This window comes from Eutrigla gurnardus (genome assembly GCF_963514095.1).
Source record: "Eutrigla gurnardus genome assembly, chromosome: 20".
NCBI classification, from domain to species: domain Eukaryota; kingdom Metazoa; phylum Chordata; class Actinopteri; order Perciformes; family Triglidae; genus Eutrigla; species Eutrigla gurnardus.
Genome location: NC_139931.1, coordinates 5,795,197 through 5,808,755, shown reverse-complemented (window position 1 = coordinate 5,808,755; position 13,559 = coordinate 5,795,197). Strand labels below are relative to the sequence as shown.

The window sequence follows — 13,559 nt, the reverse complement described above, 5'->3', positions numbered from 1 at the left end:
TCTGTTTCTAAGATAACAAACAAAAAACATAAGACTTCTCAAATAATTGCTTAGTAATAATAAATGTAAATTTAAGTTTATTTAAGTTGAGATTTCTCTCGTACATTTTAATACAATTGGCTACACAAACATTATGAATAGATTTTTGACATAGCCCATCATTCTGCATATCTGCAGTTATGCTGTGGACCTGCAGATACTACCAAAAGGTGGCGCTAATCCACGTCACAAGTTGCCGTTAAGCACAGAATTGAAGTAGAAGAAGAACGCAGCGGAAGAAGATGTGCGAGTTTCGTTTCCGAGTGACCTACTTAGCATCAGTCAATAATCTTTATGTCCAACAATGGAATTGGCCGTTCCTAATTTAGCAGTTAGCATTTTCTGACGGCTTGTTTCTGATTTGTCACCCAAGAAGCGAAGCAAAACAGCGGACCATTGCTATCTTGACGCGTAGCTCCAACGACTAGCTGTTGTTAGCCTCTTTGATTTAGCTAGGCTGTCTGCGATTAAAATGAGTTGTCAAACGTTAGCTGCATTGTAAACTCACTTGTGTGCTTTGTGAGTGTTAGCTTGCTAGCTGATTATCGATTGCTGGCTGATTCAACACTTTAGCGTTAGCTGTATTGGCTTAACGTTAGCTATATTCGCTCTGGCAGCTTCGTTGGATGTTCAGTGTGGTGAGTACAATTAAATAACATCATGCTAACTTGATGTTAGCCTGATTAGTTAGCATTCTGTATCGCATGTTTAAGTGTGCTTACACGCAGGACACGCAATGGGTGTGGTTGAAAAATATGTTTTTATGAATGCAGTCCTTTTAGTAAGTTAACTTCTCTATGAGGACAATGAAAATAACGGCTCAATCTTCCCAAATGTTAACAACTGAACACATATCTGCTTGCTGGGCGTCATTGCTTTCAACTACATATTTGGTAATAGCAAAGGGAATATTATGATCTTTGTTACTCCAATATTGTTCTCAGTACAATCGATTGGCTACACAGGATTAATATTGACATACTACATGTATGTATTCAGGAACGTCCCAGTATTTAACTGTCGCAATTAGCCTAACTGACACAGTGGGGCATTACTGTTTCCTAGTGTGTCTTTCCCTGTTTTTTAGCCATTTGAATATTTCCTGCTGGATGTTGTACCACATCTGCTGATTTTGTGAATACAAATAACCATGTGAACTATATAACAACAGAAGACTACTTCAGATCAGCCGTTATACATGGTTGTATCACACAGTTGTCAATTAAGAGGCAACTGAAATATTGATTATGCACTTTGACATTAATAATGAATCCTCCATCGCTTGTTCTAGTCCAAACCCTAACAAGCCCTCATATCCTTCTGTATTGCAGTCAGGAAGTGACTCTTCAGCCCCATGTCTGCTGAGGCGTCAGTAGGCAGTCATGCTGCTGACTCTGCCCAGTCTGCCGTTTCCCAGCCTGCCTTCCACAGCACCGATGAGCTCAGAAATCGTGGTCTCCTGGGGAGCAAGTATGTCAAATTAAACGTGGGTGGCTCATTGCATTATACAACGGTCCAGACATTAAGCAAGGAAGACAGTCTGTTGCGGAGCATATGCAATGGAGGAACAGAGGTTTCCCTAGACTCGGAAGGTGAGTGGCTGTGTCTGTCTGCCGAGCAATAATATGTTTACAGGATCAACATTGTAATTGTTTAATGTCTTGAAGGCTATCCAAAATGATAACATACTTTACTTTTACATCAGTATCAACTTTTAAACCTTACACTTTTATCATATGGTGTATTTTATTCAGACTTTAACTAAAAAAAATCTACAATAGAGGGCAAAAAACAGTTTTGAGCTATAAAAGAATAAAGCTCTAAAATACTATAATGAGATTTGTATGCTTGATGTTTCACACTTCACACTTTGGCACAGCCTGTTATTACCAACTTTATCTTGTGTGGTCATGGTGTGGCCTATTGAATTGGTTGTATAGGAAAGGCTTGTGTGTGGTTTCCACAGTTAACTACTGCATACTGGGGCCACTGGCCTAGTGTGATAAAGTTACTGAAGAACGCAAATAACTTGAAATATCTTTTCAGGTTGGGTAGTTTTGGATCGGTGTGGCCGACATTTTGGACTGGTTTTGAACTTCCTGAGAGATGGCTCGGTTCCACTTCCAGAGGACCACAGAGAACTGGATGAGGTTCTGAAGGAGGCCCAGTACTATCGGGTTCAGGGACTGGTCCAGCACTGCCTCAGTGCCATGCAGGTAAATCACTATTACTTTGGACCTGGATGTTTTATGATGGGTATTTGACATAAGAACTGTGAATGTTATTTTGTATACACTTTGTTGATTGATTGATACTTACAAACAACTGTTAACGATGTATTTTAATGTACTCTCATTGTTTACCTTCAGAAACAAAAGGATGTCTTTGAAACAGTTTGTCGCATCCCAATGATCACCTCAGCCAAAGAAGAACAGAAGATGATTGCTACTTGTAGAAAGGTATATTGCATTTTATTTCAATTGAATGACAAAATTAGATTAGCAGCAGTAAAACCCTAATTGTCTAGCGTTCTCCTGTGTACCAAGGGTTAGATTGTCTGTACCCAATTGGAAAAAAAATGATTGATGCTTTAAAAAGATTTAGAATTGGAATTGTGGTTGCAACCAAAATAATGAGATTGCAGATACAAGCAGCCAAAATGAGTTTTCCTTGGTAGGGTGGCTGGGCTCAGCCTTAGAGAGATGGTGGGAGATCTGGAGGGAAGTTGGAGTAGAGCTACTGCTCCTTCGCATTTAAACGGGCCAGTTGGGGTGGCTCGGGCATCTGATCAGGACCACTCAAGGACGCCTCCCTTTTAGAGGTTTTCCGGGCATGTCCAACTGGAAAGAGGCCCCGGGGTAGACCCAGAATACACTTGAGGGATTACATGTCTCATCTAGCCTGGGAACGTCTCGGGGTCCCCCAGGAGGAGCTGGAAAGCGTTGCTGGGGAGAAGGACGTCTGGAATTCCCTCCTAAGCCTGCTGCCCCTGTGACTTGCCCCCGGTTAGGGGTGGGGGGGAGTAATGGATGGATGGATATTGTTTTCTGCTGGGTTTTTGTCATAAGGAAATGTTTATCAGTATTTCTTTAATTGTATGTACACCTACTTTGTGAAAACAGTGTTCCACGTATGGACTTTAGAATTACATGGATTGATTTGTCTTTCTTATCTCTACAGCCAGTAGTGAAATTGCAGAACAACAGAGGAAACAACAAATACTCTTACACAAGGTAAAACAAATAAGGTTGCTTCCATAACAATCTATCATTTCACATGTTCACTTGACCAACACATTTTAGCTTCACTTTTTTGTGCTTATAATCTTCTCAGTTGGTGTTTACTTACTCTTTGTATCTCCCTTGTGACCAGCAACTCTGATGATAACCTGCTGAAGAACATTGAACTGTTTGACAAACTCGTGCTACGGTTTAATGGCCGCGTCCTGTTTGTCAAAGATGTGCTTGGGGATGAGATCTGCTGCTGGTCTTTTTATGGTGAAGGCCGCAAGATTGCTGAAGTATGCTGTACGTCCATTGTCTACGCCACAGAGAAGAAGCAGACCAAAGTAAGCATGACCTAGTGTGTTCAAGAAATCCTTAAAGCAATTGTTTGTCATTTTAGCACAGTGATGGAAAGATGACTAACGCATATCTGGGACAGTAAACCTAGTTGTTCCCTCCGGTTTCCAGTCTATATGCTAAGCTAACATAACATGCCCAAGGTTTATATTTAACAGACTAGAGAGAGATATCTAACTCTGCCAGAAAGCAACTGATGCTGCGTTCACAGTAGTTGTCGTTAAGTTGCACTGGGAACTGATTAACTGGTATTGATGGAACAGAGCAGGGTGAAACAAAAACAAATGATCGGTTGACTGTTATTGGAGTGCTGATAAAAGTTGAGGCCAGTTTAACTTTGATTTGTAGTGCTTCACACCTGTCATACCGTCACACAGCGACAAGAGTCGGGCACCAGTTTGTAGCTTCAGTTGAAAATGACTTGTAGAAATTTGCTGTCTCTATTTATTTTCCAACATGTGGAACTATTCTTTTCCGCTATTGATGGCATTGTTGTATACAAAGTAGGTTAGTTTTTTAAATGGCTAACCAATTTGTTTTGTAATATAGTTAAATGATTAATGTTGGAAATGTTGGGTTGGAAATGTATTGGTAATTTTAGTGCATCAAAAATACCAAATCTGTACTGATTTTTAGGTTGAGTTTCCTGAGGCTCGAATCTTTGAAGAAACCCTCAACATCCTCATTTATGAGAATGGCAGAGGATCTGGTCCAGGAGGCATCCACCTTCTAGACTCAAGAGGATCAGGTTCGTCACTGGGAGCGGAGGAAGAGGGCGCTACGGGAGGCGAAAGGCGAGTAAGACGGATCCATGTCAGGAGGCATATAATGCATGATGAAAGAGGGCCCGGTCAACAAACTGTGTACAAGGACTAATAATGTGAAAACATAAGGCATGGGAGAGTGGTTTTGTGTATGTTCATTTTTTTTTTCTTGGATGCTAGAATGAAAGAGTTGTCCTTGATCATAATAATAGCTCCGTAGGTAGTTATTTCTTTAAATGTCTTTAGACATTACTGCACAGAATTGTAGGAGTTGATGACTGATCTGTAACTGAAGTAAGAGTTGTTTGGATGTGAAAAATGCTTCTGTTTACATGAACACAAATTGTGTACATTATTTAAATAGGAAATGTGTAAAATTACCTGGGAAACTGGCATAAATATTACTTTGCAAATGTTAAAGAACCTCCTGCAAGTTGCTGAATGGGCCTAAAAGCCCGACTCCCACCCGCCTGTTAGTGTGGGTGTTAATGATATGCACTGGCACCCTCCTCTGTGTTTGACCTAAAGGTAACACTGGCAGCCTGGTTATTCAGGTTGTGAAACATCCGTTGCCTTTTCATAAATTTGATGGATATGAACAGAGGATGGTCAAGTTTAGCCTAGATATTTTAACACTGGAATAAAATTTAGGGAGGTTGTCTATGAATGAGATTTTTTGAGCAGCTCCATTTTCTTTATTTAAATTATTGCTGTTGCTTCAAGATGTTTTTATTAATTTATGAACCTAATTTATTGTTTGGTATTTAACTTTTGTATTGTTTGCAATCTTTGTGTTCACTAGTGCTCAAGTGAGTTTAAATTCCCTTTTGAATGATATGATGCACTCTATAGCACACACCAGATTTCCAATTTCCTCCTGCAAATGACTAAATAATTTACTTAACATTTCAGTTTAATGTTTCAAGAGGAACCACGATCATTTCTTTGATATTGTATTTTATTCTGAGCCATGATCTCTCACTTTCGCTTTATGTCACCATATGGCAGTGATGGTAAAGGCAATTAATACTGTTTTTTTGTTTTTCTTAGTCCCCTCTGGGAGAGGATACACATTTTCTGATATTCACCAGTGTCTTGTTTAAATCTACTCACTCTGAATACTGAAAAAAAAATGTTGAAAGAGAGCAATATGTATCTCTAACTCTTAATAAAATCACCTTGGAATACCTTAAAATATGCACTAATACGGCTTCCGTCCAATAGTGGTCATGGGAAAGTTCTGAATAAATTACTTGTGGAATCCAACTCTTTTTCCGTCTCATTCTTCCTGAAGAACTATAAAGAAATGCATATTGTATTTGCAATACATTTCATTCATTAAAACTGCTCATTATTGGCGTGAATTTTTTTTTAGGGATATTCTACGATGTTTATTTTGAAAGGAGACGGTGGCTTGTCTGACGTCACTTCCAGTAACTGCCTCGTCGCGCCGCCGCCAAAAATGAACCACCATAAGCAGACATGATGGTGTCAGAGAAAGAGAAACGGAGAATCCGCACGTTTGTGTGCGTTCAGCTCTGCGACCGGCCGGATCTGAGGTACCGTGGCTGCTGGGTGTTAGTTTTCCGGGCCGATTCATTGTTTCTGTGGGTTTATTGACCTCATGTCGATTACTTTGGTCTACATAAACATTCAAGGGGGTTTGTTAGCCAAATGCAGTTGCCATGAAGCTAACTCAATACACACCTGACGCACTTTGACAATAGTTTGTCGTCCTAACATCAGAGTCGCAAAATGTTTTAGAGTTTGACAGTCATTCTTCAGTATTTACTGTCTTTTTTTAAATAATGTACTATAATGTGGATGTTGAATGTTGTCGTTTTTTAGATATATTTATTAGTCTCCTGATAATTATGCATGTTATTGTAAATGTCCTCCCTCACACGCCGTGATGTAGTCTTTCTCATTTCTTATTGCAGCACTCTGACTTTGGGTATTTTAAAAAGGAGATATCTTGCACATGTGCGATGTGACTCATTAAGTCCAGATGCCAGAAATATTTTGAAACAGGTGGTTGAAGAGGAATTGATGAAAATGCAGGTATCTGAATTCTTCGCACACAGCTTGTGCTCGTTTCTTTGAGTGTCATTTTTTAGTGCTGTAGTTATTTCTGTCATCATCAATGTTGTTTTTTGCTGCTAGGAAAATGACGAAAATGGAAGTGAGTTGGAAACGAGTAAGAAGCCCCAACACAAAAGGAAGAGAGAAGAGGACGAGGTGATAAGTGGGAGAGAAGATGACGATGATGATGAATCCACGGCAAAGAAACCACGTCGTCGGTCAAACTCATCCTCGGGTACTTTATTTTGTTTTTCTCTTAATGCATTAAGTTGCTTTTATTTTAAATAGTCTATAGCATGTTCGATTTTGCACTTACTGAATGAAAAATTCAGTAAGTGATGCATACCGCTCATTAAAGGCACTGGAATCGGGAAGAGGAATTGATGGCCTGCGGGAATCTGTCTAAATTTGGCACAAATGTCAACTTGCATGAAAGGATGAACTGAATAGATGTTGGTGAAGGTCACTTTAAATTCACAAAACATGGCCATGACTTAATAATTCATTTGCTGATTATGACAATTTGACACAAGGGGGGAGGTTGAGCTCAGGAGGTAGAGCGGGTTGGCTGGCAACCGTAAGATTGCCGGTTCGATCCCCGGCTCCTCCTAGCTGAGTGCCTGGTGTCCCTGAGCAAGACGCCTCACCCCAATTGCTCCTGACGAGCTGGCTGTCGCCCTGCGTTGTTGACTCCGCCATCGGTGTGTGAATGTGTGAGTGAATGGGTGAATGTCAGTCATTCCTGTATAGCGCTTTGGAGAAAAGCACTATATAAATGAGGCCATTTTTACTATTTTACACATGTTGAATAGGATCAGATCAAGTAATTTAATGTATTTGTTTATTTAGGGTGCAAATAAATGACTTTGTGTAAATATGCCGGATTTAGCTAGAAGCTGACATTTTGAACAGACTGGACAACCGTGAGGCAGCAATTCTAGTTTCAGTGAGTTTTGTTGCTCCCCTTTAAACCCATGTTTTGTTTCTTCTTCTGTGGTTACTGACAGAATTGGAGGACAATGACAACGGCAAAAGAGGAAGTGAGGAGAGTGAGGAGGAAGATCAATTTAAATGTGAACCTGAGGATGCAGAGCAAGAGGTGAAAAAATCACTGCGAAAGACAAATGCAAAAAGTAAACGGCAGATAAACAGTGACGACTCAACAGATGAGGAAATTAATAAGACAGAAAAAAACGGGAACGACAGCAACTCTGACGACAGTCCGGAAGAAATGATGACAAAGAGAGGCAATGCTGCGAAGAATGGCACGACGAGAAGCGGCAGTAGAAGTCCAGGAAAGAAAATACCACAGAGTGATGAAGAGATGGAAAGTGACATGGATAGCAAGTCAGAAAAGAGTGACAAAATCAACGGCAATGACTCCTCAGACGGAAGTGAAAAAGGTGAGTTAACTTTATCAAATGAATGATGTTTTCTAATTTCACATTTTTATTTTTAAATGGCTGGATGTGACTTTTTGTTGTTACGCAGAAGAAAAAGTGGAAAAAGAAAAGAAAAGTAATGACACAGACTCAGATTCATCATCACTGCCGTCATTGGATGAAGAGCATAGAACTAAAGAAAAAACCCAAGATGATGATAAAAAGAAGAAAACCCAGAAGAAAGAAAAGAAAAAAGAGAAGAGTGCTGGAGGTCAAAAGGTGATGCAATCGATCAGAATCAAGCTTTGTAACGTTTTAATGAAGTCTGTCAAACCCTTCGTCATAAATCTTCATATTGAGAAAAGGGACGTCTATATTCCTTCGATCACCCTCAGTGCTTCGAGTGGAGTCGAGAGACAAGTCTCAGATGAATGGTAGAAAGCAGAAGTTTAGAAAATGGATTTCCAAAGCCTAGATGTCTTAGGTAAATGAAGGGTCAGGGTAAATTAATCTTCACTTCACAACCCGTCTGTCCTTGGTTTCCTCCAGCAGGATGACAACAAAGCAGTTGTGAGGCTCAAGCGTTACATTTCTCTCTGTGGCGTGAGGCTGAATTACAAGAAGGTCCTCGACGGCTGTCGCTCCATTCGCTCCCAGGTGGCTGCTCTGAGGAAGGAGCTTGAAGATCTCGGTGTCCATGGTCAGTGGGAATACATTCACCTTTTAACAGACCACACATTCTGGGCAAAATGTACATTTCTTTATATTTGCCAATTATGTGTTTTTTATTTATGCATTCTCTGTTGATTCTAAGTGAAGAAGAGTAAAAAAGGGTGTTTATGGACTTCAGAAAACAAATCTTAATGTTCTGTAGTGTAGCCAGAAGGCCAACTTCACACACAACGTACACAAGATATGACTTTCAGGCTGCCAAAACATTTACTGAACACCTACCTTTTTGTGCTTGATTTCTCCCTTTTTCTACATTTGTCAAACAACTATAAAGTTAGATGTTTTTTTATTTGTTATGCTTATAAAAGAATGACGAGTCCAAAACAAAATGTATGTATTTTTTTTCACATAGGTCAGCCATCCATTAAGAAATGCAAAAAAGCGAGAATGAAAAGAGAGGAAACAAAGGAACTTGCCGACCTTGATGTCAGCAACATAATTGCCACAAAAGGTAACTATTTGTCTCCTCCCTATTTGTCTCTTTTTGTGACATTTGACATAAATTGAAGCTTGTTTATTGTGCATATCTGTCCAGGAAAGACAGTTTTACACATCACTCAATTTTTATTCTACGGAAGCGAAAATGTATAAACACATTTTACTGGACTTATTATAATCAGATGCTAGTAATGGTGTTGTTGCAACCATGTATGTTGATATGATTCAGACAGTAGTATTGCTTATCCTTTTTGTTGCATATGAAAATACTGATTATTGTGGATACCTCTCCCAGGTCGACCGAGACGCAGAGGAACCTCAGCATTGCAGGAACAACATGACCCTCCGTCCTCTTCATATAAGCACTCCGTCAACTCCGGCTCTGAGAGTGATGAGGAAGACGACACACACGGGAGGCGCAGGAGAGCAACGGACTGGGCCAACCTGCAGGGGATCATCAGTGATGATGCAGACAGCAACTGACAGGGACACTTCCTCTTGCATTATTTTAAGAGGCCATATGGATATGGACATTCCCATTCTTTGTATTATATTTGGGTTTTGTTACAAATGATGTTGAAACCATTAAAACATGTTGTACCTTTTGCCTACCCAAGAAAATGGAGATTAAATATATTGTAATTGAAATGTACATCTATGATATATTTCAAATAAAAGTTTTGCTACCTTATGATAAAGCTATTTTATCCAAGGCATGAAAAGTGCTGATTTAGAATTGCTTTTTCTAACTGATTAAAAGTTATATAGAGCAGGCAGAGATGGTCATATGAGTAATAAAAGTAACCAGATGCTAAATAATACATCAATACCCATAAAAGATTCAGGGAGCAAATGTTTATCTATCCAGAAAGTCTTGAGTTGAGCTACACGGTAAATTGCTTTCCTCTGAAATGTCTGCGGAACTAATGTAAGTAAGCTCTCGGGTATACGGAAGACTTTCGCAGACGGACCGGTCCTTGTCCTTCTCCGTTCTCGTCCCAACGCACTCACTTCAGGTCAATAAGATATTTATTGTTACCGTAATTGCTTTAATGCCAGCACAGTTGTGTCCAGCAGCGTTACCTCCTGCTGTTACGTGAACGTCGGTGCGTCTCAGTCAGATAACTGTCTGGTTTCAAACCTGAACTGTCTGTGATCCTCCACCTGCTGCACACAAACCGTCTTATAGTTCAGTTAATTATAGTAGAAACCTTCATTGTCTAGGCTAGACATTGACTAGACCAAAGGTTCATGCATTTTATGCTAATTGAATATTTAAAAATGTTTTAATTGCTTATTTTATACATTCGCGTCTCCAGATGTTACTACAGCAGTATAATGCGAAATACAAAACAACTTGAAATGTCCATTCTCTAAACGTGTATAGCGTCCAATCGTGTGCTACTTTATTATTTATGTTTAAACAGCTGGTTCACCTACAAGTAGTCTTCATCCATCAGCTGATGAAGTTGCACCAACTAACCTATTTGTTGGTAAAATTACATCTAAGTTGATTGTAAAACTAACTTATATCTATAATAAATAAAGCTGTAGTCTGAAATCACTGAGCCAGTCCCCACAAATGTGTGTGTATGCAGTACACTGTGCAGGAAGTGAGATCATAGATAACTTAGTCCCTGTGAGTTAACGTATATTCTCTAAAATTGGATTACCTCAGACCTTACACCACACATCTCATGCAGGAATGGGTGATGATGATGCACCAGATGAGTTATTTGCCGAGTTCAAGACCAGGCACCTTGGAGGATGGGGTGTTGCTCAGATAGCTGCTGGCACTGGGCTTGCTGTTTATGCGATATGGGCCGGAGTCCTCCAGCCAGGCTTCCGAAAAGTCCCCTTGAGGCTGCAGGTATGGTCTACATCTTCATATTCCCACTTTGAATAACTATGAATATGACTCTTCTTCTACCAATGGTGCAACATGCTTTATTATAATGTAATGTATAATTTAAAATGTCCTCCAGGTCCCATACATTCCTGCCAGCAAAGCTCAAGTAGATCATGTAATGACGTTGCTGAGAGGTCGAAAGGGAGGTCTTGTGGATTTGGGATCTGGTGATGGCCGCATTGTAAGTACAAGCAAGTTATTTTTGCACTCCTTTTTTCTTCCACTGATGGGCAATTTGTTTTGACTGTGTTCATTTTTAACCCTTGAGGTCTTGGAAGCCCATCGGCAGGGTTTCGCTCCTGCTGTTGGTTATGAGCTCAACCCTTGGCTTGTTCGCCTGGCCAACTTTCATGCCTGGAGAGCAGGCCATCGTGAAAAAGTGTCATACAGACGAGAAGATCTCTGGAAGGTTTGAAACAGATCATTTGTATTATGTCGCTTTAGTAACACTCCTGTTCAATTTTGCAAACAGTTGCTGCCTTACTGATCCAGTCACAGTTAAATGACAGCATTTCACAATATTATCGTATTTGTCCTTATACTAATATGTTATTGCAACAACTTGATAGTTTAAATGGAAATGTCCCCAATCATACAAGAAAAATCTAGCAGGAATGACACGGTCAGACTCCCTCCATCTTAAATACTGACACGGTTTTATAAGCAAACACTAAAATACACAAACATTTTCCTAGAGGTTTCTTAATAAAGTGACCTATTTACCCCCTGCCTTGTATCTCATCACAGGTCGACTTGACAGAATGCAAGAATGTCACAGTATTTTTGGCTCCTAGCGTGGTGAGTAATACAATGCACACGTATTTATGAACTGTGTCATGAACTTTATGACCTATAATCTCAGTGTAGTGCAACGCCAAGCAAATAATGCAGAATTAAAAAATTAAGCCCGGTGAGCTGAGGTGTGGTGGGTCACCTGTTACAGAAACTCTTGTCTCTGTTCTCTTGGAGCCCTTATTTGGCCGCATTGTTATAATAATTTAACTTTTTAAACAATATTTTACCATGTAAATGTTCTTCCTCCAGGATATTTTTATAGAAATGGAAAAGCAGCCTGGCTTCAAAATTATTTTTTGTTTCTAAATGGTACATTTTTTTTAGTGTAGACAATGGATGGACATTGTTTTTAGATTCCTGATACCAGAAAAAAAAATCAAAGAGGAATCAGCCAATGGTCAAAGTACAGTTGCATTCACATTCATTAACATGGGTTAATGAGTAATTTTTATTGTGCTCTTGATTTCCTAGCTTTCATTGTTGCAGCAGAAGTTGCAGAAGGAGCTTCCTGACGATGCCTTAGTGGTAGCTGGTCGTTTTCCCTTCCGTGACTGGGTACCCTGCAGGATTGAGGGGCATGGTGTGGACAGAGCCTGGGCATATAGCATGCAAGCACAAAGACAGCACATCTTGAAGAAAAATGACACGCTTACAGATGGCAACCTCAAAAATGAACTCACCAAGGAGAAAATGTCCACTTGAAGATACATTATACACTACATAATGTTAACATTAAATGATACTGTATGGCAGTAACTCACTGCAAAGAAGATGTAAATAGTGGAATATTGAGGATATTCCAATTAATTTGTGTATCTGAATATTTTTAATCTACAACTTAATAATCACCTTATGCTGTGTTCATTCACACAACTGAAGGTGATTTTTTTTTAAAGCATTTATCGATTATTTATATTTTTTGTTTCAATTTTTGTTATTATTATGAAGACAAATTATTTCATGGTGCAGCTAGTTTTCTACATGCAGGTTGAACACAAAATTGCAAAAAAATACTACACTGCATACTATGAACTATGTATGCATGGGTTTGTTTTTAGCTGTTGTATTTTATCTTGATGTTTTAATTTTTACCTTGCTGTAATAGTTTCTGCTCATCCATGTATGGACTATACATTGCCTTTTCTCATGAAATGGGCATTTATTGTGTCACCTTAAGTCAGGTAGTGTGTGTGTGTGTGTGTGTGGAGTGTTTTGGTTTAATTCCACCTTGGCTGACTTTGAATATTGGTTTACAGTGACTAAACGTCATTGTATATATATGATATATTGTTAAATAAAAATGCTGCTTTAACTACATGATCTGAGTCCCTGGATATAATAGTATTAAGAGAGAAATCTATCCCAGGTGTAGATTTCACCTGGGAGGTAACAAGACTTTGGATCATGTTTACACCAACATGACTAATGCTTACAAAGCAGTCCCCCTCCCCCATCTTGGACAGTCTGACCACCTCTCATTGTTCCTGTTCCCCAAGTACACCCCCCTCATCAAACGCATCAAACCCACAGTGAGGACAGTCAAGGTGTGGCCTGTGGAAGCTGACTCTCTGCTCCAACACCAGTTTGAAAACACTGACTGGAGTGAGTTTGCCACCAAGGCTACCCGAGACTCCCATACAGACATCAACTCTTACGCCTCCTCAGTTATGGACTTTATCAACTCCACCATCAACAGCATCACCACCCTCAAACAGATCACAACATTCCCGAATCAGAAGCCGTGGATGAATAAAGAGGTCCGCCTTCTGCTGAAGGCACGCGACACCGCTTTCAGATCAGGTGACGCACAGGCCTACAGCTCATCCAGGGCTGACCT

At 39.8% G+C, this 13,559-nt stretch overlaps 2 protein-coding genes across 2 annotated transcripts; both read left to right on the top strand.

Moving 5' to 3' along the window:
- The first annotated feature begins 273 nt into the window (after window positions 1-273).
- Window positions 274-5,648, top strand: kctd13 (potassium channel tetramerization domain containing 13). The gene is made up of 7 exons (XM_084036507.1): window positions 274-677; window positions 1,371-1,631; window positions 2,086-2,255; window positions 2,409-2,498; window positions 3,220-3,272; window positions 3,412-3,607; window positions 4,257-5,648. The coding sequence occupies exons 2-7, from the start codon at window positions 1,394-1,396 to the stop codon at window positions 4,494-4,496; spliced, it is 987 nt and encodes a 328-aa protein (XP_083892633.1). The 5' UTR covers window positions 274-677; window positions 1,371-1,393; the 3' UTR covers window positions 4,497-5,648.
- A 213-nt stretch (window positions 5,649-5,861) lies between these two features.
- Window positions 5,862-12,424, top strand: LOC311031436 (uncharacterized protein; the record flags this gene model as incomplete). The annotated part of the gene is made up of 14 exons (XM_084037748.1): window positions 5,862-5,991; window positions 6,325-6,445; window positions 6,548-6,701; window positions 7,474-7,869; window positions 7,958-8,127; window positions 8,398-8,548; window positions 8,933-9,031; window positions 9,314-9,498; window positions 9,974-10,034; window positions 10,722-10,888; window positions 11,004-11,108; window positions 11,196-11,336; window positions 11,675-11,725; window positions 12,194-12,424. Exons 1-14 carry the CDS (start codon window positions 5,867-5,869, stop codon window positions 12,422-12,424), a joined length of 2,157 nt encoding a protein of 718 aa, XP_083893874.1. The 5' UTR covers window positions 5,862-5,866.
- Between the last annotated feature and the right edge of the window lie 1,135 nt (window positions 12,425-13,559).

What these genes read in the sequence shown, in the direction of transcription:
- kctd13 (XM_084036507.1), top strand. Translation starts at nt 1,394, where the DNA reads ATGTCTGCTGAGGCGTCAGTAGGCAGTCATGCTGCTGACTCTGCCCAG. An exon ending in ACTGCCTCAGTGCCATGCAG is followed by an intron (nt 2,256 to 2,408) that starts GTAAATCACTAT and finishes GTTTACCTTCAG; the next exon opens with AAACAAAAGGATGTCTTTGA. An exon ending in CAGAGAAGAAGCAGACCAAA is followed by an intron (nt 3,608 to 4,256) that starts GTAAGCATGACC and finishes ACTGATTTTTAG; the next exon opens with GTTGAGTTTCCTGAGGCTCG.